Source organism: Bidens hawaiensis, unplaced genomic scaffold (genome assembly GCF_021521415.1).
Source record: "Bidens hawaiensis isolate Kalapana, Puna unplaced genomic scaffold, B.hawaiensis_p1.1 tig00009070_1, whole genome shotgun sequence".
Taxonomy (NCBI): domain Eukaryota; kingdom Viridiplantae; phylum Streptophyta; class Magnoliopsida; order Asterales; family Asteraceae; genus Bidens; species Bidens hawaiensis.
This window is the reverse complement of record NW_027491665.1, coordinates 158,033-185,527: the sequence shown is the minus strand read 5'-3', so window position 1 is coordinate 185,527 and position 27,495 is coordinate 158,033. Positions and strand designations below refer to the sequence as shown.

Sequence of the window (27,495 nt, the reverse complement as noted above, 5' to 3'; positions counted from 1 at the left end):
GAGAGAAAAGGTTTAAGGATTAGTCGCTCTAAACCGGAGTACCTTCACTGTGATTTTGGTGGAGTAAATGACGATGAGGACGTCCAGATCACCATTGAAGGGCAAGTGGTTTCGCAAGTAACGAAGTTCAAATATCTTGGATCGTTTGTCCAGAGCGATGGGGAGCTAGACAGTGATGTGACCCATAGAGTTCAGGTAGGATGGTGTAGATGGAGAGCAGCCACAGGTGTATTATGCGACAGGAGATTCCCAACTAAACTAAAGGGAAAGTTTTATAGGGTCGTAGTTAGGCTTGCAATGTTATATGGAACAGATTGTTGGGCCATTAAGAAGGCACAAGAGTGGAAGATGGAGGTAGCAGAGATGAGAATGTTACGCTGGATGTGTGGGCACACAAAGTTAGACCGAATAAGAAATGGTGTGTTTCGAGAAAGATTAGGGGTGGCTAACATATCAGACAAAATAAGAGAGTGGAGATTGAGATGGTTTGGACATGTGAAGAGAAGACAGGCAACGAATCCTGTTAGATCCGTAGAAAACATTACTATAGAGGGGAGGAGGGGTAGAGGCCGACCTAAATTGACTTGGGATGAGAGGATTAGGCATGATTTGTTAGACCTAAACCTCTCTGAGGACATGGACATGGTTGAGGATAGGAATTCTTGAAGACGTAAAATTAAGGCTATTAACTTTTAGGGAGAAAGTAAGGGCTTCTTTCTACCTTATTTTTGGTCACACGACATTATGTTATTTTCTTTTCATATATACTGGGTAGTCTTTTTTGTATTTTATTCTTGGTATTTCAATATATCTATATATTATTATCATTATTATTATTATTATTATTATTATTATTATTATTATTATTATTACTTGTGCTATTATTAATTATATCACTGTTAAACGTTGATCGCCTTGTATATTTTTTTTAGAGCTGAGGGTCTCTGGAAGCCACCTCTCTATTCTATTGGATAGAGGTGCGGTGTGTCTACATCCCACCCTTCCCAGACTCTACTTATAGCTTTGCTATTGATGGGAATGCCACTGGGTATGATTGATTGATTGACTTGGTAAATCCTTAGCTACTTAACACATGATTAATACAAATCTCCCTACTTACACCACTCTCTCTGCTTTCAATAACCGGTGCTAAATGTACTTCCTTGGTCGGCTGTCTCTTTATCCCTATCATAGACATTATATACATAAAAAAATATACTACAACACACCGGAGACTGAGTTAACCATTGGAGTAGTCCGTAAAGCTTCAGCCATGACCCCTATCCTAGCATGTTCTCTATATAACCCGGACCGTGTCAACTGTCAACAATGTGAAGCAAAACAAATGTTGATTCAAGAGCAACAACATATATCTTGAACAAGCCAAGGTACTTCCAAATTCGTACAAAAGTTACGTAGCTCTCAACATTCATGAAAATTCACAAGACCGCTTACGTTGAACGAGAAAGAACATCTCAGCCAACACACCAGATCCTTGTTGTAACACCCGTCAATTCAATATAGTAATAATTTGTACATAACTGCAATTGCGTGCTCAATTTCTTATGATAAAAAGGATTGTAATTGTAGTTGTAATTGTAACTGTAATTATAGTTCTACATTTATGATCGTAAAATTTCAGACTTTTATATAATTACGCTTCTACCTCAACATATTAACAGGTAAAAGTAAATGTATAAGCTATTCGTCTTCATCTTCACCTTCACCTTCACCTTCATTCTGCGTGAGCAGGCAACGACGATGATCGCGTAACGATTTCCGGCACAAAACTTGGTGAAGCGGCAGAAGACATAGATGCACTGGGTTTAAGCAGAGGTGTACCCACCCGACTCGAGTTTTCATTAACCACGAACGGTGAGTCCGAACCATCTGATTCTGGCATCAACACACTATGTGATTGCAACTCAATTTCAAGACCTGGGCTGGGTTCCAACCCGGCTCGTGGACTATCGAGCTCATGGTTGTCATATTCCTCTACAGACACCACGGTGCTTGTGTCAGTGTGAACCGTTGAGTCATCACCATATATTCCTAGCCGCCTTCTCCTTCTTCTGGCTTCTTTTCCCCAACCGTGGATCGTGTCTCTTATTCTTTGGGGAATCAATGCAGCCTTGTAATTTGTACCCATCTGCAGATTGTGATATAGAGTTCAGATGAATGTAAATATAAGAACATGTGGGTCGGTTACCGTTTTCAAACTTTATGTATGGGGTTTACTTGTAGATCTTGTCCTTTAACTTCAATAAGTACAACTAAAGTTTACACCTTGTCACATTTTTCGTCCTTTCCACTAACACTTTGTTGGCCCGGTCCGGATTATATAGAGAACGTGTACTTATTGAACTTTAGGGACGCTTTTTGTACTTATTGAGTTAAAGGACACGATCTGCAAGTTACCCAAACATGAAGGGCGAAAACTGTAATTTATCCTAAATATTTAACTTCGGTTTGAAAATATACCTGCGTAACGAGTGCATAAAGTGGCAGGGTGATATAACTGCATAAGAACTGGCCCACAAACCTATAAGAAGAAAATAAGATGTAAGAACATTGAGAATGACTTTGACTTTTTGACCGTTACAAACCCGGCCCGACCCCTCCTTTTCATGGCCTGTAAACAACTTGCAAGAAAACAAGGTGAAAATGGTAATATGTGCATACCCGAAAAACAGTCGCATATACACGAGCAAATGGTTCTTGATAAAACAAGAATCGTAGCCAAATTGCCACTGCAATAACACAAGAAATGGTTTATAAAAAAGCAAGTTTAAAGATTAGATATGGTAAATAAAATCAAGTAAAAAAATTACCCAGAACCAAAAGAATGAAGCTAGCTCAAATGCATTCTGCATAGAACAAATTAACCAGAATTGAAGCAAATAATAATGAAAAAAAACGCATTTTAAAAAAAGAAAAAGATTTTGACCTGGAAAAGAATAAAATGGATCAACTTGAGCAATAACTCCGGCTTCTTAAACCAAAATAGTTCATCTCGAGGCTTTAATCTTGTTTCGGTTACATACCCTGTAATTCCAGCACTCTCTAGTGCCAAAGTGGCAATAACATGTTGTAACTTCGTCCCCACAAGTAGAACAAGCTGAGCATAAACACACGCGTTTATCAGAATTCAGAATATTAACAAACAAAAATTACTTACAGTGATAGGAATAATGGCAATCCAGAAATAAAGATTTGATCCTGCGAGAAACGAACAACGGTTAATCAAGATTGAGTTTTTCCATCACGGTTTTAATATGATACATAATTAGTTTAACATTTGTACCTTTCACATTAAAGAGCATAAAAGCAACCACAAATCCCCAAAGTGGACCGCTGCAAACACCCGAACAAACATGATTGATATTCATGTATGCGTTTGGCATATGTAAATAAGGTCAGGAAAATTTTTCATTACCTTACTCCAACTATTCTTTGAAATTCTTCTTCCATAGAACGGATCATATAACTGTGAAAATCATATTTTGATGTGAGGTTGTGATTCTGCCATGAATAAGAGAAACAAACAACTGTGAACAATAATCTGAGATTGACCACTGTTGACCAACTAAATTATGAATATGCTCCAAGTAAACATAAGTCGATGCATACTTCATTAAGTTTGTTTGTATTATTAGCATAGAATAATATATTTATTATATATATAAATTCGACATACCAAGATGAAGGCTTTACGCAGTGTAAGGTAATCCGCACGAACAACCGAACGCCCAAATTGCCGAAAGAAACATATCTGTTAAGCAATTTAAACAAAAGTATAAAAATTTATAATTTGTAATTTCTGAATATAAAGATCAAATTGGTATGCAAATTGGGAGATAGTTACCATCCATGAAAAGAAACCATTTACAACCATTGTATTTGATGAGTGGAATTTGGCAATTGTTGATTACCTCCTCATTGTCTTATTTCTTGATATTTCTGCATTATAAATATGTTATATAAATATATATCACATTTTATGTTTAAGAATAATTATGAACTAGATATACATCACGTATATAATACCGGTTAACACATCATGTTGATCCACTTGAGCCTAGACGTGCACAAAAAAACCGGTTCCTGAACCTAACTGGTGGAACCGAACCGGAACCGGTTCTAGTTCCTACCCGGTTGGCCCTATACCCGGTTTGGGTATTTTTGTACCCGAAAATCGTACCCGGTTCTCCTATTTGTATGTCCCCATCGGTTCCAACCCGATTCCTACCCGGTTCCTAATTGTAACCGGTTCGGTTCCTACCCGAAAAAACCGGTTTCGGCGGGTTTTTTTGAAAAGTCAAACACAGGCCAAACTAGCCGTTGGAACCGGTTCCAACGGTAATATGGCCGGTGGAACCGGTTTTTGAGACACAAAATAGCCGTTGTAACCGGTTCCAACGGTAATATAGCCGTTGGAACCGGTTTTTGAGACAAATAATAGCCGTTGGAACCGGTTCCAACGGTAATATAGCCGTTGGAACCGGTTCTTGTAGCCCAAAAACTATATATAAGTTGTTTTCCATTACTTGTTTCACCACCAAACTCAAAAATAAACTAAAATACTACTCCTTTAGCAAACCCGTTCCGTTACCCGACCATCCAACTAAATATTATTATGGCACCCATCAAAAAAACTAACAAGAAGGCTAAGAAGAGTGTTTTTGTTGCCCCCGTTCCTGCTACGGAGGACCCAAGGATTGTTACGGTAGTCAACCATAACCGCAACGAAGACATATGGAAGAATTGGGATTTGATTGTGGATGACGAAGGTTATCAAAAGGCTCGTTGCAAACTATGTGGTTCACTATTAAAGCACGATTCCAACTCTACTTTGAGAAAGCACATCGAGAAGCCATATTGCAAGGCGTTGAAAGGGATTGACGCGACCGATCAAATTGACTTGGGTAAAGATGGTACACTATTTCGTTACAACACGACTCAAGTTCAAGATAGAATGGCAAAGTTCGTTATTCAACTAGGTTTGCCGTTTAACCACTTTGATGACCCGGATTTGACGTCGTTGATTCAAGAAACTCTACAACCGCGATACACACATGTAAGTCGTACTACCTTAAGACGTCATTGTATCAGGTTGTGGGAGTGTGCTAAAAAAGAGTTAATCGAGTCTTTTCATTCTTTAGAAGCCATGGTTAGTTTAACTACCGATGTTTGGTCGGCACCACACGGGTTGCCCGAATCATACATATGTGTCACCGCTCATTGGGTTGATCTGGTGACATGGCAATTGATGAAACGCACCATCGCTAACGAAGACGAGGGTGAAGACGAGAATGAAGACGAAGAAGAGTTGTAATTTGTGTTTTTTATTTGTTTTAGTAAAATTATTTGTAACTTGTTCAACTAATATTTAGTTTTGATTTGTTTAATTATAATTACTTTTGTTACTCATGATTAATTTTTTGTTATTTTTTTAATAACGACGAACATTTTATTTATTTAAACAATAACTATTACAAACATTATTAAAACATAAAGATACTAAACATAACAACTAAAACTTAAAAAACAAAGTCCGTCGTTTTAATTCGGGAATACTTATTTTTGGGTTGTAGAGCCGGACGATTCTCCCACTTCCGCTTTTTTAGCATCCAAACTTCTTTTCTCTCGACAATACTTATTCGTATGTTTTCGTAATATCGAGTTAGACCCTGCTTTAAGAAACTTCGAGCAATATTTGCAACGTGCCATCTCATGTGAGTCGGTCATTAGACACAAATCGTAATGAACCCAAACATCGGGGCATCTTGTTGTTTCGATCACCATAACAACGTCGTCATTAGTTGCCATTTGTTGTCGGTTTAAGCTTAATTGTCTTTTGGAGTGTGTTTTATAGTTTTGGAAGTGGTTTAACAAGTACACACTCATACATTGATATTTATAGAATGAAAATTAGCTAAATATAGTAATAAAACCGGTTCCAACGGTCAAAAACAGCTATATAGCCGTTGGAACCGGTTTCTAACAGCTATAATGTTTGAATTTCAAAAAAAACCGGTGGAACCGGTTTTTACGTAATAACCGGTCCCAGTTCCAACCCTACCCGGTTCCTAAAAGTTTGCATTTCTGGGCATCGGTTCGGGTCAGGAACCGAACCGGTTCCTGACTGGAACCGGTGTCATTTTCTACCCGGTGTAAGAAAAACCGGTTCTGAACCGGTTCGGGTTTTCAAGGTGAACCCGATTTGTGCACGTCTGCTTGAGCCTCATCCTCCCATTTCCTCCAACTGTGGATCTAAATGTATCACAACAAACAAAAATATATTCATACTTTGTTACTTTTTTTTAACAATTTTCAGTTATAACTAAATAAAAAAGTATGTAACCTTCACGACAGCCAGAAGCATTGTTAAGCAACTGTAAGACACGTGTGTAATTGCCATAACAAAAATAAAGCGGTGTAATTGCTCAAGGCCTTCATATGATACAAACGGCTGGTGATCCTGTAAACGAAAAATCGTAAGATAACTATAATTTAATAAAAAGGAATATATAAAAAGATGATACAATTATTGTAACTCACCTTTGGACAGGTGTTCTGGTTCAACGCATTCAACACCCTCCTTCCTATGAGGATACAAAAAGCTCATAAAAAGTTTCCGCTTATTCTCCATTTCTTCATCAACCTCGGATCTAGTGCACGGAGCAAACGCACTGTCGTAGTATCTTGAGGGAATACATATATTTGATATAATACTAGAAGTGGCTGTAAGAAGCAGAGATATGAATCCAAGAAGCATCAACTCTGCACATACACAACCAAAACTTGATCATTAACCATATAAAAACATCAAAAATTCTTAAAAAGATTTTGTATACCAAAATACCTTCTTTCATTTTCTCCACCGCAGCAAGCAACGGCTTGCGATTTGTTTTCTTCAACCACTGGCATATTAGAACAAATTGTCACATAAACAAGATCAAACCTAAATATATATATATATATATACACCTTATAGCAACATAACATCTTCTCATATGTAGTTATTTTAGCTTCAAAAAGGGATTTAACTTCATTTTGTTGCTCATAGTGGTACAAATATATCTATAAATTAAGAAACTTTATGAAGATGATGAAAACTTACATTACTTAACCGATGAATCGATCGCTCAACAAGCAAGGAAACAACAACAAAGATGGTCAAGACAGTAGCCACAGCCCATGTTGGAGTCAAAGCTAAAGATCTTGATTCCTCTTTGTCAGCTTCAGATGACATGTTTCACCAAATTTTTATCCAATAGCATACAAACACACACAATATCTAGCAAATATCTTGTTTCTTGGTTCTTGTTTTAATATCCAGAATAATAACAAGACCTGGTAATTACTTGAAAGCCGGGGTCATTAGCTCCAATCATAGTCTTCAAATCCAAATCTCTCAGAGACATTTAGTCGAACAGGTTGTGTGCATACAGTAAAGACCCACAACAATATTAATAATTCAAATGCTTGATCCCACGAGTTCGGTAGTAGTAAATTAAATTAAAAAAAATTAACTACTGTAAATAAAATACAGTGGAAGCAAACCAAGATGAGAACTTTTTATTATTAATTGGATCTTTATGGTTATGATTATTGTAGTTTGTATATGTATGAAAGATTTTGAAGAGAAAAGAAAGAATCTTTACTGGTTTGAAAGATACCCAACTCGCTTTTGAGTCAGTAATGATAAACAAATGATGAAAGCAGACACCTTTGATAATAAAGATTACAGATGTATGTAAAGTGCATGTATATATGTATAATAATATAATGAATTGAGGGTGGGTTTTAATTTCTAGGCAGCTTCGTTTTGATTTGCTCTGCTTTCTGTATCTCACTCATAATACGAGATTTGCGCGTAATTAGCGGAAACGACGTCGGTTGTTCAAAGGGGTTAAGGGGACTGTTTGATTCCATTGTTTTTCTACGGTCCTTGATTATTTTGGACGTTGAGATAATAATAATAATAATAATAATAATTTGGGTATTCTTTTATAGCTCCTATTTATTATTCAATTTTTTTTATTATTTATATGCATGTTCATGTGTTTTAAATAGTAATTTTTATGTAAACTGTTAGTTGTGTAAACATTCAGGTTTTGTGTTACTGAAAATGATTATATTCATTTTATTTTTCGTTCAGAACAATAACATGTGGCTTAGGGTTATGATAAGCCCATTATTGGGTTTGTATTATTAGATTATTTACTTAATTAATTATATATATTAGCACTTATCACTATTTAAAATCAACTTGTATGAAATAATAAGAATAATAATATATTATATTAATATTAATATCAATATTAATATTGGGTGCAGTTTTTCACGTGAAGATATATATATATATATATATATATATATATATATATATATATATTTACAATGAAAGAACTAATTGAAGTCATTCAAAAATATATATATTTAAGGATCCATCTATATATGTATAAGTTATATCACAGAGCAATCGTATGAAATGAAAGTACGAAACTTCACTTAAAAGTCAATAATGTTCTAACTTAAGAGTCAATTTGTTAACGTAAAAGTAATAATAGTTTAAAATTCTAATCACCGTTACAATCACATCAAATTTCTTTCCTTTTCTCTTTTCATTGGTGTTTTATTATAATTATAAATTTCTTTTATCCCTCGTAATACGGGTTTGTTTTACATTATTCGTTTATAATATTTATATATTTTTTTAGATCTTAATTTTATTTATTGGAAAGAAGTTAATAATATACTTCGGGTTTGATGATGAAAGTGTTTCACAAATAAATGAGATGTTATAGCCAGGTTTAAAAACTATCTGTGTTTGATGAGAACTATGACCAGCTTACTGCTTTTTTACTGTAAAATTGTTTATTAATTTTAAATAATATTTTTTTTAATCGGGTATTAATTTTTAGTATATTCATATTTTATTGGATTTTCATATCAAATATGTAGTGAGATTAATTTTTAATTTAGTTAGATGTTATAGCCAGTTTAAGGGCTATATGGGTTTGCTGAGACTCGTACCGGCGAATTCGGGTCAAATGCATGAGAAACATACATTTACAAATAAAACAATCTAGTGGCTTGAGAGGATGCGGGGAACAACCAGAAAGCTTTTAAAGGTTTCGTTTATTTATATTTAAGATTACCAGTATTATTAGTTTGTATTTTTTTTTTCCATTATACATGTGTATATATAGAAGTATATTTAAAGGTTCATTTTATAAGGAGTTATGTAATAAAAGTATAATTCATTTCAAATGTATTTTCCCTTTTTAATATCTTCACAAGTCAATACATTGATTTCGGATAGATGCAATTCTTGGCTCAATACAACACAAAAAATAATTAGGTCTTGGTCGTTTAATATAACTTGTTTATTCCAAATAAGACCTGTTTAACTGAGTATTCATGTAGTTGTACCTTACATAATTCGAACCATTTCTTTTTAATACATGCATTGAGCTATTGTTGATACAGAGAAAAGTCAATCCTTCCTTCAATCCTTCTTGATAGTTGATCTTGAGCTATAGTTTATCAGCATACTTGCCTCGAGTTATACTACTCGTTTTATTTACTCGCTTCCTATACTCGAACACTTGAAACGATGTACTAGGGGTACTAGGGAGCTCGCATGGGTGGCGGGTTGAACGTCCCATCCACCCTTAGTAAGGTTATTTTCCTTTCCTTTTCTATTTTTCTCTTTTCTTTCAATTCCTCATTTTTTGAAGAAAAGAGATCCTGTACGATTACTCTTTATTTCTCTCATCTTTTATTTTCTTTCTTTTCTTTCCTTTAGTGAAACTCGAGAACACACATTTTGTTTAGTCATTCCTTAATTGAAACTCGGGAACACAACAATTCATTTCCATCTCTTCTTTTCCTTTCCCTCTTTAAATGAAACTCGAGAGCAGATCTAGCTCGGGCTTGAAATCTATCTATTATGTTTCATACACTAAAACCAGATTTACCTTACCCAACTTGCTCAGCATGTCGTGCTGTCCCATTGTTAACCCAATATACATGGGGTTTTGAAATACTTTGGTTGAAATATCTCAAGATTATAAAATCTTTTGACTTATATATTGTCATAATAATTGGGTACTTCTGCTCCATATGATAAGTTGGTTTGGGGATCTGAACTAGTAACCAAACACAATACGACTTATACATTTATTTTATTACCTTTATATAATATATAATATTATATCTGAGCATGTATTTGCACACTCACATGGTCACATACTTAAAAGAGGTTATTTATTAACACATGTAAAGGACTAAAGCTCCATATTTTTAGAGAGATAATATAGTGAGATTAGCATATAACAAAACACTTGAACCATCATCAAGCAAAATACATTAAATAATGTGTTAAAAAACTGAACTGGGTGAAGAAAACCGTGACACATTGATTCACTAGTTTGATGGTTGAATCAGACATAACCGAATAACGTTGAGAATTATTTTAAAAAATACGTGATTATTACCTGAAATTTAAATGTTATATCATTATGCTAATTATATTTTAAAAATAAAAAAATATATGAGAGATTATTTTAAGAGGGAGGGGGGGGTGTTATAAAAATATATTTTCGTAGAAATAAGAAAGAACCCAAACCGGGTTGATAGTTCAACCGCCACTTATATAAATAGGCAGTCCAACCAATGTTGGTTCAACGGTTCAACCCGTTACACATGCCAACGAACCGACCATAGCTCAATTTCCAATTCAAACAGTCAGATAATCGGTTTAAATCATGGTTGCAAAAGTCGCTAGGCGGACCCTATGCAGCCGACTGGATAGTTGGGTGTACTCGGAGTGCTCGGAGAGTACTCGGACATGGAAAATATAATGAAAATTAATTTTTTTAATATCATATCCATGTAAAATATCATTAGTCTACTAATAAGTTATTTTAAAAATTGCTAATCGTTAATTAAAAAAAATTATATTTGTTCTTTGATATTATAGAAATACGAAGTATGTTTTATTTTTAAGTCAAAATCGGCACAAGTTCACCGACTATATGTGATTCTAACTGCGGTTGACCACCTTTGATCGATTCTTAGTAACTAGACGGAGTGATAGAAACTCCCATCGGCGGCATACCTTGTAGCAAGTAGTCGGAGAGTACTCGGCCTTATAAACCTACTTTTACAACATTGGCTTAAATACATCATCGTAAACATTAAAATAAAAGCAATGCATCATCATCACCATCATCATAAGTCGTAACTATATAAAGATCTGTCAGCTTATTATTAAAAGTTAAAATAACTTTTTTTAAAAACCAAATAGCATGTTTAGTTTGAACTAGCTTAGCGAGTAGTACCTGGGTTTTGATTCGTATAATGGGATCGATAAGCTTTAAATCTTTTGAACACGTGGTGACGCACGCAAAAATGTTTGATAACATTTAGTAAGATTCGGATATAAAATTTAGTGATAGATATTATTCAAATATTACCCACAAAGAGGAGTTTTTACGCTTGTTCCCTCTCACATATATACATATGCACATATGGGTGGGTCATATCCTTTAGGTCTCCCAAACGACCAACAAAAAGTTTAAATTGTTTTAAGTAATATTTAGGTTGGAAGTCTTTTTTTTTTTTTTTTTTTTCGTTTTTCTTTTTATTTTTTATAACGGTGATTGTAATCAGTCCCAATACCCATGTAAGTCTTTTTAATACGAGAATGTCAACCGTCCGTGATAATTTTGATGCTCTATGTCTAACTCACCTAAGAATACCATCTGAAGAAACACTAGTAACATTATACAGTTTAACCTGTTTAATATTTTTACCTTTTAAAAAATTACAGTTTAACTTACCCACCTTGTTTATTATTGTCAACAATAACATTATATTATTATTAGTAAAATAATCATTACTTTCTAATATTTATATTAATACTAATATTATTTATATTTTTATAATGTGTTTCTTTTAGTGTTGAAATTATAAGAATATAATAGTGTTTTATTAATGTGTAAACATGTGAAATATTTGCAACTATTTTAGTTGTAGTTAAGAATCTGACATGAAAAAATGCATTGTAGGTTTAGTTAAGTTTAATTAAAATAAAAATATTTGAGCATTATTAGTCTTAATTAATATATGAGAAAAATATCAAAAGGCAAACGGTAATTTATTTGGATGTATTAGTTATACCTATTTTATTGATTATTTTCTTTATAATTGCATTGAATATATTATTAATTTTTAAAGTATAGTTTTGTAAGCATGGAGAACATAGAAATGAAGATTACACTATTACAGTAGTTACTTAAAACTAACATGAAATTCACATATTCGTATTTAGTTTCAACGGGTTAAGGACAGCTTATCAAACATGCTAACACTCTTAACTAAACATGTAGTGTTTGGTCGGCCCTTACGTTTTTACAATGTTAAATATTTTTATGTTATAACTTAAACTGATCGAGTATTTTATAACAAAATTTAAATGATAAAAGAGAAACAAGCATCAAATTTATAGTTTAAAATATTTTTTTATAAACACTTTAACCTAAATATTTTTTTTATAAACACTTTGTATTTTTTGTTTCTTTTGTTATAATACCTAGTAAATTTAGATTATTAATAGACAGAATTACAAATTTTGTCCTTTAAAACAAAACGAATTACGGTTCGTGTCCTTTTCTAAGTTTCCTTGCAGGCGGTGTACTTTAAACTTTTTTTTCCTACAAGTTTTGTCCTTTACGCTAACTGGGTTAGAAAAACTCAGTTAAATACCCTCACGTGAGGCGCATGTGAGGGTATTTTGGTCTTTTCAACGAAGTGGTTAAAATATATTTAATAATTAATATTTATAAAATAAACTCTCTCTCTCTCCAACCTTTTCACACAATCAATCAATCCTTTCAATTCAATTCCAATCAAACCCATCTCCGATTCAAAGTTTCCGACCAAACCCATCTCCAGTTAACGTTTTCCAACCAAACCCATCTCATCCATGGCTTCAAACCCCCCAAAGGATTGATTGATTGTGTGAGTGGTTGGTGGCGGCGGTGAAGAATCAAACCCATCTCCGATTCACTAAAGGATTGATTGATTGTGTGAAGATAATTAGGGTTTTTGTAAAGGGTTTGTTGCTTGCTTAAAATTGGGGAAATCGGAGGTGATGGTTCAGGTGACCATCAGAAATTCCGGCCACCTGAGCAACCTCTGCTGATTCTTCTTCAACCTCCGATTCACTGATCATAGGAGTGGTCGGAGCTGGAGCGGTGGTGGCGGAGCTGTGGTGGTGGCGAATAAGCAGTGACGGAGATGGAGCGGTGGTGGCGGAGCTGTGGTGGTGGCCGGAGTGGTTGGTGGCGGCGGTGAAGATGGATCTGGGTTTGTGGGTTCTCCGGCGAGTTGGATCTGGAAGATGGATCTGGGTTTGTGTCTTCTCCGGCGAGTTTGACCGGAATCTGGGTTTATGGGTTCTCCGGCGAGTTGGATCTGGGTTTGTGGGTTCTAAGCAGTTTGGTGTTGCAGGGTGGTCGGGATAAGTGGTGGTCGGATCTAATGGTGGTCACAGATATGGTGACACTTGTTGGTGGGGATAAGCGGTGGTGATGTTGGGTGTTGCAGACTTGCAGCCTTGCAGGTGGTGGCGGTGGTGATGGTGGCCGAGAGAGTGGTGATGATGAATCTGAGATGAGATGGAGATGGGTTGGAGAGAGAGAGAGTTTATTTTATAAATATTAATTATTAAATATATATTAAATATATTTTAACCACTTCGTTGAAAAGACCAAAATACCCTCACATGCGCCTCACGTGAGGGTATTTAACTGAGTTTTTCTAACCCAGTTAGCGTAAAGGACAAAACTTGTAGGAAAAAAAAGTTTAAAGTACACCGCCTGCAAGGAAACTTAGAAAAGGACACGAACCGTAATTCGTCTTATTTTAAAGGACAAAATTTGTAATTCTGTCTTATTAATATGTAAAATAAAGAATAAGTTTTTTTGGTTTAAGGGTCTTGTTCATATAAACATGTGAATCATGTTGGATTTCATACGACCAACAAAAAGTTTAAATTGTTTTAAGTAATATTTAGGTTGGAACTCTTTTTTTTTTTTTTTCGTTTTTCTTTTTATTTTTTATAACGGTGATTGTAATCACTCCCAATACCCATGTAAGTCTTTTTAATACGAGAATGTCAACCGTCCGTGATAATTTTGATGCTCTATGTCTAACTCACCTAAGAATACCATCTGAAGAAACACTAGTAACATTATACAGTTTAACCTGTTTAATATTTTTACCTTTTAAAAAATTACAGTTTAACTTACCCACCTTGTTTATTATTGTCAACAATAACATTATATTATTATTAGTAAAATAATCATTACTTTCTAATATTTATATTAATACTAATATTATTTATATTTTTATAATGTGTTTCTTTTAGTGTTGAAATTATAAGAATATAATAGTGTTTTATTAATGTGTAAACATGTGAAATATTTGCAACTATTTTAGTTGTAGTTAAGAATCTGACATGAAAAAATGCATTGTAGGTTTAGTTAAGTTTAAGACAGAATTACAAATTTTGTCCTTTAAAAAAAGCCAAATTACGGTTCGTGTCCTTTTCTAAGTTTCCTAGCAGGCGGTGTACTTTAAACTTTTTTTTCCTACAAGTTTTGTCCTTTACGCTAACTGGGTTAGAAAAACTCAGTTAAATACCCTCACGTGAGGCGCATGTGAGGGTATATTGGTCTTTTTGTCCTTTTGAGCAAAAACTCAGTTAAAATGACATCGGAGCACCAGCTCTTACCCGGATCTCCGGCAGCTATCTCCGCAGTGGAACCACCGTGTGGAGTCACCTTATCGGTTCTCCGATGATACCCATTTCAACTATGATCGATATTATTTTCGAGAACACCATACAGTGATGGATCTTAATAATATTAATATTAATAATAATAAACAAGATTCATACGCGCCGCCGTCACAGCCGGTTGTTGAAGCTGAATCCCCATCTCCGCCGCCACAGCCGCCGTCACCACCATCTCCGCTGCCGGAGCAGAAACCGGAAGTAATCAGAACTTATTATTCTGTGTCTGGAGCTGATGAGCAAAAAGACAACAGCTTGGAGTTGAATAAAGTGTTGCCGGAAGTGAAAAACAAGTTACCGGAAAATCAAGATTCCGAGCAAAGAACAGAAATTGGAGTGAGAAAAAGAGTTAAAAAAGAACGGAGAAGAGCAAGAAGCTCAGAACCCAGAAAAATGGTGCCAGAAATTAACGATTTTGCGGCTGAACCGTCGTCTCCGACGGAAACATCTACTTCGTTAGAAAGCCACCACCACCACCGTAAAACAATCTGTACTGCCACACCGAAAACGCCACCGCTCACAGCCCAACCACCACCACCACCACACCCTACAACAACAATGACCACTCAAATCGTCCTATTACCGACCCCCTTGTTTCTCACTGCCGAAAAACCTGGAATCACCGATGATTAGATGGTGGCGGTACTGTTGCAGGTTTTAATCCGAAAACTTGAGTCGATTGAAGCTTCTGATGGTGCGTTTTAAGTTTTAATCCCTATATCAGAGATGGCGGTGACGCTGTTGCAGGTCCGCCGGAGAAGACGAGTGAAAAGAACAAACCGGCGGAGACGGCGGCTTCTTACGAGGAGCAAGGGGGTTGATGGAAAAATCGGGTAGGAGATGTTGGTGAACGGTTGTGTGGTCAGAGATTTCGGTAGACGGTTTTGTGGCCGGAGTTGTTAGTGACGACAGTTTCCGACATTGGGTGGTGTTCAGGCATGGTGATGATGGTGGCGGCGATTCTGGCATGGTGGTTGGTGACGGTAGGGTTGGTTTATTTTTAGAGATGAACAAAAATCAGAAATTAAAACCCTAAAAAAGAGGTGTTTTGTGATAGAACCCTAATTCCAAACGAATCAGAATTGAGGACGATGGTGGATGAGGGAATCGGAGATGGAGCGGTGGCTGGTGGCGGAGCTATGGTGGTGGTGGTGATGGTGTTTGAGGAGTGGTTATGGTGATGGTGTGGTAGAACATAGAGAGAGAAGTGAGATAAGGCAGCACAGAAACAGAAGAAGAAGAAGAAGCAGCAGGGTAGGCAAAAAGACAAAACTACCCTCACATGCTTCTCACGTGATGGGATTTAACAGAGTTTTTCTAACCCAGTTAGCGTAAAGGACATAACTTGTAGGAAAAAAAAGTTTAAAGTACACCGCCTGCAAGAAAACTTAGAAAAGGACACGAACCGTAATTTGGCTTTTTTTAAAGGACAAAATTTGTAATTCTGTCTAAGTTTAATTAAAATAAAAATATTTGAGCATTATTAGTCTTAATTAATATATGAGAAAAATATCAAAAGGCAAACGGTAATTTATTTGGATGTATTAGTTATACCTATTTTATTGATTATTTTCTTTATAATTGCATTGAATATATTATTAATTTTTAAAGTATAGTTTTGTAAGCATGGAGAACATAGAAATGAAGATTACATTATTACAGTAGTTACTTAAAACTAACATGAAATTCACATATTCGTATTTAGTTTCAACGGGTTAAGGACAGCTTATCAAACATGCTAACACTCTTAACTAAACATGTAGTGTTTGGTCGGCCCTTACGTTTTTACAATGTTAAATATTTTTATGTTATAACTTAAACTGATCGAGTATTTTATAACAAAATTTAAATGATAAAAGAGAAACAAGCATCAAATTTATAGTTTAAAATATTTTTTTTATAAACACTTTGTATTTTTTGTTTCTTTTGTTATAATACCTAGTAAATTTAGATTATTAATATGTAAAATAAAGAATAAGTTTTTTTGGTTTAAGGGTCTTGTTCATATAAACATGTGAATCATGTTGGATTTCATATGACACAACTTTCATGCTCTTGTTGAATTCGACTATGAAACCCATGAAAATGACTTACTTAACACCTCTAGTAAGCTAGAACTAGGAGAAAAAAGTGAAATGGCTTGTCAAGAAGAAAATTTGTAAAAGTGGGGATAAAATATGAATACTTTGGAAAATGTGAGATGTATACATGCAAGCAGTGTTGTAAAAATCGCTAGTCGCTAGTCGGGCAGTGCGGTGGGGACTAACGATTAATCGAGTTTAATCGGGATCAATCGGATCGGACTATAATGTATATTTTTCAGTTTTATATATACACGCACACATTTTTTATGTAATTTTTAGTCTTATACATACACAAACATATTTTGGGCGGAAATTGGTTGGAATCCCGCTAGAAACCGCTGGTTTTTGCTGGAATTTCGTCGAAAACCGCTGATTTTGGTTGGAATCTCGATGGAAACCTCTGATTTTGGTCGGAATCTCGCCGGAAACCGTCGATTTTGGTCGGATTTGACAGTTGAACGATTAATTGGCTGACTAGTCCAAAATAAATCAGTGAAATGGGGACTAGCGATTAATCGAGGATTAATCGGTGTCTAGTCAGGATTTTTGCAACACCGCATGCAAGTATATAATTATGAATAATATAATCACTAGCTTGGTCTAACGGTAAATGTTTGTGATCCTCAATGGTTATGAATTCTAGTCCTATTTGAGACATGAAGACTAAAATAAGATAAAAAAATTAGTTGTTGATAAAAAATATACAATTATGAATAATAAAACAAAAACAATAATGGAATGTACATAAAACTGAAGTACCAACGGAAAATGGATGTTTGATATAAAAAACAATGCATGTGCCCTCAACTAACATTTCAATAACTCAAAACGACAACGGGTCAGTTACAGATGGCTACCTCTACCCCGTTCTTATCCAGTACGTACATTGTCAAATACTCTCAACTTACATAAAAACAAGTCTAAAGTCTAAACAATCATTAAAATAAATAAATAAACGTTAAACAAATAAACAATTGTAAGACATGGAGAGTTTTAAACTCTGGTTATAAAAATATGGAAAGTGTGTGTGACTTGAATTGAAATTTGTCATTCAAATATAATCTACCAGCTTTCCTAAGACATCCAAAACACAATAAATAAACAAATACATAAATTATTAATACAATTAACATGCTTTTAATAAATTATACATCCACATTGCATATTATAATTTATGTCACTCTCCTATGTCAAGAAATGTCTCACTAGGAGCATAACCTAAAATTCTCATATCTTCTGTCATCATCTCAACCGTTGAATGTATCTCCTTAGATCGACGATGCGATCTATTGCGCGCAACAAACTTGCTAACCGTGCCATGAATCTCTATACTATTACAACCCGGGGGTTTTGTTACTCCTCTAATCATCATTATATTTCTTAATTTATGTAAATCATCCCATCTATTATTACAAGCTGCATATATGTTACATAATAATACATAAACTCCACCATTATCCGGCTCTAATTCAATAAGTTTCTTGGCTGCTATTTCAGCCAAATCTACATCTTTATGAACTCTGCAAGCTCCAAGAAGGGCCCGCCAAACAACCGCATTTGGGCTAATTGGCATAGTGGTTGTGAGATCATAAGCTTGGGCTAAAAGCCCAGCCTGGCCCAAAAGATCAGCCACACACCCATAATGCTCAACCTCGAGCTCGATTCCATGGTGGATGGACGTGTCAACAAAAAACTTTAAACCTTCATCCACCATGCCCGCATGAGTACAAGCAGTTAAAACGCCTAGGAAACATATTTGGTTCGGTTTTATCGATGCATTTAGCATCCTGTTAAACATGTTAATAGCTTCATTTCCATATCCATTGATAGCATAACCAATAATAATAGCAGTCCAAGTGAACTTATCTCTTTTGGGAATTTTATTGAAAACATCAACTGCTTTACTCACTTCACCACATTTGAAGTACATGTCTACAAGTGCATTTCCTACAAATCAAAAACATCGTGTTTGATCTTCTTTTTGTCGATACAAACATTAACCCACTCACCCTAACTCGAGTGCACCCGTGTTAGCACAGGCTGTAAGAGTGCTAACCATCGTGAGCTCATCCGGTTCCACTTTTGCATCTTGCATATTCTTGAAAAGCATCAAACCCTCTTTAAACCTGTTTTGTTTTGCATACCCGTCAATCATTGCAGTCCATGAAACCGAATCTCTCACAGGCATTTTACCAAAAACCTCGCGTGCAAAGTCGAGGTTTCCAAGATTAAGAAAACCCAATAAAACTGCAGTCCAAGAAATCACATCTCTCGTACCGCCAATGCAGCATCCATTTCCACACAGCTACCATTATTCAATGCCAAATTCGGTTCGATAATCCCATCTTTGATGTACCCATGAATGTGCTTACAACTATTTATGTCCTTTAAGTTTGAACAAACTGATAACATTGAAACAAGAGTGTACTAGACTCTTTTGATTAGGATTGATTTGGTATTCCGTACCCACTTTTTCAAAAATTTGGCATCATGTTTTTGGTGATGGTACGATCTCATCACTAAAAACACTAATCCAATTTACTAATTAGTATAATTGAGGAAGTTGACGCCATAAAGAGGTTTATATTAGTTTAGCTGATGTTTGTGTACATTATTATGGTTTTGCCTTTCAGCAAATGTTCGTGTGTCCGGCTGGCTGGGTCATTATATTGTAGCGTTGTTACCCGTTTTGGAACAGAGGTTCGAGACTCTGGAGGTGCAAACCTTGTTCTAAACTAATGATTTGAGTGGCGTGAATAGTACTTTAATTCGAGTGGTTCACGTGGAATCATGTTATCGGCCATTCTTGTCCTTTCCAATTTACGTTTCCACTCCCAAACTTAAATCAAATAGAGTAAGGGGCTATTTGACAACTTCTTCAAAATGCTGAAACACTAAGAGGTCTGAATAGTGAACTGTTAAGAAACTTTAAGACAGTAAGTGTTGAGACGCCCATGTATGTGGTGATTAGCGGTGGAGGATGTGATGGTGGGTCTGGAAGTTGTTGCGTGAGTATTAGATAGACTGAGAGTTATGAACACATATGCATAAAATTTTCATTCAACGTCATTTGAAGTTAATTGGTTATAGATTTGCTGACCGATTTAAAATTGCTATTATGATGAATCAAGCATGTCTTATGCTAAATGATCAGAGGTAAAAGTCTACTAGGGGTGCAAACAAGTTGAGCCCGAGGTTGACTCGTTTAACTTACACAGAGCTTGAGCTCGAACTCGGCTCGTTTCAAGCTCTATTTTCAAAGCTCGAGCTCGACTCGTGAGTAGATTCTCAAACTCGAGCTTGGCTCGGGCTCGACTCGTTTACTATTTATCAATTATTTTTTATATAATTATAATTATTTTTATATAACTTTTCTATTATAATTTTATGTATAAAAATATATATATTATTTAGTTATTTTTATTTTTTTTAATAAAATATATATATTAGTTAATAATTATCAAATATATATTTTAAAAAATTATATAAATGACATACTCGTTTAGGCTCGCAAGTTGGCTCTGCTCAGATTCAGACTCGATTAAGTCTGCTCAACCGAAGTTTTCAACGAGTTGATCATACCAATTATAAAAGTATTTATTTTTATGACTTTTGTTTTGTTTTGTTTTGGTGTAAGGTTGACCATAACTAGATAAGGTATAACAGGTCAGGATAACCGTCACGATTCAAGCACCCCTTGCACGCTCATTAGCGACGGCTAGCGGTCAGCACGTTGTGAAGAATGCAGTACATATCAGTCGCAACTCATTTACCTTCAATCTCACGTCACCTGCTTCCGGCAGTCGACGTCGCAGCTTCCAGATCCACTAAAGAAGCAAATTCAACTTCAAAATCAAATACGTCTGAGGTCAGTAAAGCTAAATTAGGTTTTAATTTGAATACTTATTTGATTGTGAGTTGATAAATAAATTAACAGGAGGATGATGATGACGTGAGCTTCTTGTTGAAGCTGGCAGCTGCAATTAAGTACGGCAGCATCCTCGTGCCGGAGATAACACGGCCGAATATTATTATACAAGCTCTTATTATGATATCTGCTCCTGTTATTGTTGCTGTTTTGCTTTTGATTAAACAAAGTCGTCTTCAACAGTAACACATTACACACACCCTTGCTATTATCCTATTTTAAATAATATCATCATTTTAGTGTTTACATTCAGACACCTTGACATAGGTAGTATTTGTTTCGTTAATTGGGTTAAAATAAGAAGTTACATAAAAATAATGTAAATTATACAATAGGCTGGTTTTCTCCCATATGTTTTGTTTTTGTTGTTTGTATGTATATATGATGTTTTTTTCTTGTGAGCAACTGAGCATGACAATTTTAACGTTCTTTTTAGTTTATTCAATTGGTTCATATTCTTTGACCGTGCGCTTGTTTTGTTTGATATGATTTACTTAATATATATGTTTACATTAGGATATGTTTTGTTTGACCGTGCATGGTTATGATGAATAAATGATCACATTAGGATTTGGGAGTTTTTATATTTTACATTTTGTGCTTATTATCTAATGAATATCATGCTAAGTTAAATTGTATAGTATGGATTCCAGCTTGTACTTAAAAACCCAAATACCGAATAACCCAACCAGAATAAATCCGAAACCAAATAACCCGAATCTTATTTGGGCCAGTAAACGGATAGGATCCTATAGCATAGAACCCGAATAACCCAACCACAAAAACCCGAAACTTGATTTAAAAAAACCCAGATGACACCCCTACACGCAAGTAAATTTGATTAGGGAAAATCAGGAGAATATGCGATTTACAATATTTGTTTCACTAAAATAAGCGTGGATTGTTTTTTCTTTGATCTTATAAATTTCACTGTTACACGTCACATATAATCGAAACATGCCACATATCTCAAGGTCATGCAATTTTGCGCTGAGGGGCAAAGGTCTTTTAGAGTTTAACGTCAAACGCGTACCAATCAGATAATGCATCAAAATGTTATATGCCATAATTGATGGCTTGAATAATGTTGTTATGACCCAAGATGTGACTTATGTCATAAAGCTGGGATGACTAGAACCATTCCAACCCAACAAGCTAACCCTACCCGATGGACACTGTCTTGTGTTCTCATGGTCAACTAAAAAACAAAGATCATGCAGAATATGGATACATGATACAGAGTGACCACCTAAACTAGGACTGAAAAAAAAATGGTGTAAGTCAACATTCTACAGCTTATGCCGGACAGATGACTTTCAAAAGGTTACGACAAAAATCCACTTAATAGCAGGGTCCAAACCTAATTAGATCACCCCTTGAGAGTCTAGTCAAATATGCAGTTAAGATTTGGCTAATTAAATCAACAGCATTTTGTACCCTCCTGCAGTCCTGTTACAAATTCTTCGCCAATTTTATGCAAAGAACTAGTGAGGTTTGAAGATTTAAAAGCAAATCCAAATGAACAAAGAAATTGATAAATACCATCTGAACTTGAAGCATGCAGTGTTTATGCTCATGAAATGTGTAAACACTTTGATTCTTGAAGTTCATTATTCTTCATAAACTCACAAGACTCGTTTTGACGAGTGAACTAGCAATTGGAGATTTAAAACTCTTTAAACATTCTGGCATGGAATACAAGTGTTTTACATACACCAATCGACTGTAATCTAAGTTTCAGCCAAAACTTCAACATGTGCTTTCTAAATAACCAACAAATTCTTTCAACAATTTCTTCAACAGAATCCGAGGAGGATATCCTTTTAGCATCCGTTTCAAAAGGACAGAAAATCTTTGGCTGCTAAGTTAGATGAAAGAGAGTATTATCGTATGCTCATCAGCATCTACAAGTTGTCCTTAAACCAATTTATAGCTCCTTTTACGACAGACCTACAGTTTGATAGAAAAAATACAAAGCCCGTTAACCTTTTCTCAAATGAATCCAACCAATGAAAACACGCCACATGTAAAAAGTAAGAAGAAAAAAATACCCGGCAAAATCTGTTATCTTCTTCAACGGGTCATCTTGATCTTCTGAACTCTTCCTTTCCTCCGCAACTGGTTCCACTTGAGTTTCTGTAGCTTTAGCTGCGAAAACACAACCAACCTCAAATTCCTAGAATCATGGGACTAATGAAATGTTGAAAATTAACAGAATTTACCAGTTTGCTGAGCATTAGGAATAGGGGCCTTAGGGCGAGAACGTGGACGGGTGGACGCAGGGTTATTAAGAGAAGCAAGTTCTTCAAGAAGCTCACGTTCTTGGCCACTACTACAACCAATATTAGGTAAGAACATATAATATTGTTGACTTTTTGACAGAAAAACTATTTACCAAAAAACATACCTGATTCGTTTTGGTATAGTAACTTTAACAGTGAATAAGTGATCCCCTCGAATGGAAGGTCGGTTCAACTTTGGAGCACCTTTTCTTGCCAGAACAAGAATATCACCAGGTTGAGTACCTGCAGGGATTTGAAGTTCAGTCATCCCCTCAACTGTCTTCACCTGTAACACAATGCAATTGAATTAGTATATTAGACCAACCAATAAATAAAATAAAGTATTAAAATAAAATTTATCACCTTGGCAACAGTCCCCAATATAGCTTCAAGATAAGAAATTGAAATGGATGAAATTAGGTTAATTCCATCTCTTTGGATCTCTGGAATTTCTTCAACATCGAGGTAGACATAAAGATCTCCAGGAGGGCCTCTGGTCAAAGGGAAAGAAACAGTAAAAAAAAGTCAAAAGCGGATAAGAGTGTAATGGTCATTTCCTTGAATCTTGATGCATCCAAACGACAGTGAATTAGCCTAAAAAGAATACTTCTTCCTTCTTTTAAAGTTGTTTCAGTAAATTCACATAAAATCTTGATAATATCAATAAGTGTATAATGGTCATTTGAAACATACCCTTTTGGACCAGCATCACCTTCACCGGTAACTCTGAGAATGCTTCCTTTGCTGACTCCAGGTGGAATTTTGACTTTAATATCTTTCTTCACACGTATACGCCCTTCACCAGAGCACTTTCTGCAGTATTCAGATATCATCTCTCCGTTCCCGTTACAATTTGGACATACAGAAACCTACAGATCAATCAAGCGTGAACAAACACATATTAATCATGTTTTCCCATATTAAAATAATTAATAAAAATCCTTAATTACCTGTGAGAACATACCAAAAGGTGTTTGCTCTGTTCTCATAACTTGACCTCTGCCACCACAGGTTGAGCATATTCTCATCTTGGACCCCACTTTTGCTCCTGTTCCAGTGCACACGTCACATGTTTCAAGATGAGATAACTCAAATTCCTTTTCGGTTCCAAATATTGCTGCTGAAAATTCTAATGTCATGTCGTATCTGTAAATACATCAACTTTGTCAACCATTTTTAGCTTTATAATAAATAACTAATACTAGTTTAAACCTAACTCACGCACCGTATATCTTCGCCTTTAATAACAGTAGTGGCACGACGTCCTCCGAATCCAGCTGTATCAGCACCAGCAAATCCACCCATACTTGTTCCAAAGAAGGTCTCAAAGAGATCAAATGGATTCGTCTATAACAATAATAAAGATTAATCAACAAAATAAAATAGTTTAGAATTTAACTTTTGCAATGAAAAAGAAAACAAGAGATAATAATGGGTAGTACCGCATAAGCACCAGCTTGTCCACCCACTGTGCTTTTAACTCCATCTTCACCATACCGATCATACATGGCTCTTTTTTTGTCATCTGACAGAACCTGACAGACTCATACTTCAGCATTCATTGTGAAACTATGTAACATGATCTCTCTAATGAAATGACCAAAAGGACAACTGAAAGTTTGTTGATTTATATACAAAAAAGTGTAAAATGAAGAAAAACTGGAATGCAAAAGTTGTGCCCTAACAATAACATACCTCATAAGCAGCACTTATCTCCTTAAACTTTTCAGTAGCACCAGGTTGCTTATTGACATCTGGATGATACTGGACGGAAGAGAGAAATATTTGCAAATCATGAGTAACGTAAAGGTAGTGATGCATTCATTATTATATTCATGAAACTAGAGAAATAAATATAATTGTAACTGGTTATGTTTATACATAAGAATATTAGAAAGAAATGCAAATAATAGAAAGAGACCTGACATAATAAAATGCAACACCCTGGGATTCAAGAGAGATTTGAGAAACTGAGAAAAAAATGCATATATTCCTAGAAGGGTAGATGAAGTACTGATAAGGCTGCTGCTGCTCTTTGTTATTAAAAAGGTTCAGCCAAATTAGTTAGAAGGGTTTGATTGGTTTGGCTGAAAGAACGAATGACAGATCCTAAGGTTAGATGCATGCTAATGTACAGTAGGAATAACCACTGCAAGTTAAGGGATTGGCAGGTCAGTTACATCTGCAATTGAATTTAACACACATTTGCTTGTGCAACTATGTCACTGTAAGCTGCCTATCATTGTAGTCAAAAGTGCTTGAGGTGCACAAACAAAGTGTTTTGTGCCTCAAGCCCTCAGGTAGACGCAGTCACGCAAGGCAAGTAGCTTTCAAAAGACATTAGCCAAGCAAAACCGAGGTGAAATCTAGTTCTTTTTGGTTAGGTTTTAATCATTTGGTTGGTAATGGCAAACAACTAATCTTGTTTGTTTTTTTGTGAATTGCTATAAGTTTTGAGCTTTTGTTATTAATTTGATCATTCTAATTGCTAGTTCTAAGCTAGCTGTAAAGGACTTACAAGTACTGATGCAAAGATGTTCCCAACTTATATGCTGAATTTTCTAGTTACTTTTGACTACATTATGCTTACTGAAGCTATAAACAAAGCTATATGGTTGAATGTGCTGTTAACTAAGCTTAGATAAGTAGCTCAACTGTTGATCCACGTGTGGCGTACACACAATACATTTTTTCTAATAAAGCTGTGATCTTTTTCTTAATTCTTGCAACACGAACAATGAAAAACAATAATTAAGAGAAAAACAACGAAAAAGATTGGTAATTTATGTGTTTAAAGTTTCAACATTTCAGCTTAAACCAGCATCCAAACACCCTCATACTCAATAAACCAATATCAAATCAATAAACACAATAACCCCAAAATAAACAAAAACCCTAATACCTGACGAGCCAACTTCCGATAAGCAGCTTTAATATCTTTAATAGTGGCAGACTTGGGCACTCCAAGAGTGGAATAATAATCCGCCGCAGCGAAGACAACAAACCCTTTACATCGCTTGCCGTATAGCCTCTTGCTGCTGAATTGTGAAGAAGAAACACAAGTCCTGTTAATATTATGATTATTATTACGGGTGAAGGAGAGTGTACCGCCGGCGAAGAAAGAAGAAGAGGATGATGATGGTGAAGAGTGGGTGAGAGGAGATGAAGGGATGAGAGCGAAAGAAGAAGTCGCCATTGCTGTTGCAGGTGTGTGAGTGTTGGTTGTTAGAAGATGCAGACCAGGTGTTCGACGATATGCCTCGTAGTTGATTTGGAAGGAGAAGGAAGATGGTTCTTGAATGGGGGTGGGTAGAAAATTGTAGGAAGAAGAGAAGAGAAGAGAAGAGAAAAGAAAAGATCATGTGGTTAAGGGCCAATTATCCAATCAACTCACTCATGGTAAACACAACTTTTTACTAATGGTAACCAGGGACGTAAACGAACCGAACGGAGCTTTTTTCATGTTTGTTCGTTTAATATGAAACTTGTTCATGAAGTAACCAAACAAAAAATCTAGTTAGTGTTCTTTCTTTAAGGAATTGGATTTGTTCACAAGCGCAAACGAACATGTATTGTTAACTTTAGGCATAATCACCTGAATTAGATATAAAGTTAACCACTTGATATAAACATAGTCATCATTGATCGACGTTTTATTATGATAATGTTCAAGCACAAGTTGTATATGTTGTTAGTTAAATCAAGACTTTATAATACAAAGCATTAACGATACAAATTAAACATAAACAATAAAATTATAAAATTTAATGCTACGTTGTTTAACACAAATAAAATATTATACAAATATCAAGCAAGCCTTTGACTAACGAACATAAAAGAACACATTACCAATCGTTCACGAACACAAATGAACGAACGCAACCTCTATTCTTGTTCGTTCATTTAACTAAACAAGCAAAATTTCTTGTTCGTTTTCGTTCAGTTATTAAACGAACAAGCGTAGACGAACTTTCCGTTGAGCGTTCACGAACTATCCGCTGAGCGTTCGGTTCTTTTACAGCCCTGATTGTAACGGTGTTTTACTTTTAAGAAATATAATATTAAGAAGTGGTTTAAATAAATAGTATTAGAAACTTTTAATATCGATTATCAATTTATTTTTTTTAAAATGACTAACTCACACCCGTTATTTCTAATTCTAAATCTACAATTTTATTCACTCTGCAACTCAAGCTCCACCACTTGAAAAGAAGCACCTCTATGTACACACCTTGATACCATAAGACTATAAACTCTCGCCAATTAATAATATGTTACCGATTATCTATCGTATTTAATTGTAATACGAGTAATCAATTTGAATGAATG

At 35.2% G+C, this 27,495-nt stretch overlaps 1 protein-coding gene and 2 pseudogenes across 3 annotated transcripts; all 3 read right to left on the bottom strand.

Moving 5' to 3' along the window:
- Window positions 1-1,575: 1,575 nt before the first annotated feature.
- LOC143531012 (MLO-like protein 11) lies at window positions 1,576-7,263 on the bottom strand (annotated as a pseudogene). Its single transcript, XR_013134951.1, has 16 exons — window positions 7,124-7,263; window positions 6,866-6,923; window positions 6,562-6,783; window positions 6,365-6,481; window positions 6,244-6,273; window positions 4,048-4,078; window positions 3,866-3,960; window positions 3,698-3,772; window positions 3,437-3,522; window positions 3,305-3,354; window positions 3,179-3,219; window positions 2,948-3,118; window positions 2,832-2,867; window positions 2,683-2,750; window positions 2,482-2,542; window positions 1,576-2,149 (listed from the first exon to the last, which is right to left on the bottom strand). The product of XR_013134951.1 is annotated as an MLO-like protein 11 (transcript).
- Window positions 7,264-18,133: 10,870 nt separating this feature from the next.
- On the bottom strand, window positions 18,134-20,665 carry LOC143531028 (putative pentatricopeptide repeat-containing protein At3g15930 pseudogene; annotated as a pseudogene).
- A 2,053-nt stretch (window positions 20,666-22,718) lies between these two features.
- On the bottom strand, window positions 22,719-26,428 carry LOC143530977 (uncharacterized). Of its 2 annotated transcripts, none has more exons than XM_077026381.1 (11): window positions 26,069-26,428; window positions 24,862-24,930; window positions 24,609-24,701; window positions 24,392-24,513; window positions 24,117-24,312; window positions 23,860-24,035; window positions 23,530-23,659; window positions 23,292-23,452; window positions 23,107-23,213; window positions 22,936-23,032; window positions 22,719-22,834 (listed from the first exon to the last, which is right to left on the bottom strand). In XM_077026381.1, exons 1-11 carry the CDS (start codon window positions 26,360-26,362, stop codon window positions 22,789-22,791), a joined length of 1,491 nt encoding a protein of 496 aa, XP_076882496.1. In that variant the 5' UTR covers window positions 26,363-26,428; the 3' UTR covers window positions 22,719-22,788. The 2 variants fall into 2 exon arrangements, with proteins under 2 accessions (XP_076882496.1, XP_076882497.1); XM_077026382.1 differs by having other exon boundaries at window positions 22,720-22,834; window positions 22,936-23,020.
- Window positions 26,429-27,495: the final 1,067 nt, after the last annotated feature.

Excerpts from the sequence above, each read along its gene's own strand:
- LOC143530977 (XM_077026381.1), bottom strand. The coding sequence starts at position 26,362 with ATGGCGACTTCTTCTTTCGCTCTCATCCCTTCATCTCCTCTCACCCAC. Across the intron at positions 24,514-24,608 it reads GACAAGCTGGTGCTTATGCG|ACGAATCCATTTGATCTCTT; the intron begins GTACTACCCATT and ends TTATTGTTATAG. Across the intron at positions 23,033-23,106 it reads TCCTAATGCTCAGCAAACTG|CTAAAGCTACAGAAACTCAA; the intron begins GTAAATTCTGTT and ends GTGTTTTCGCAG.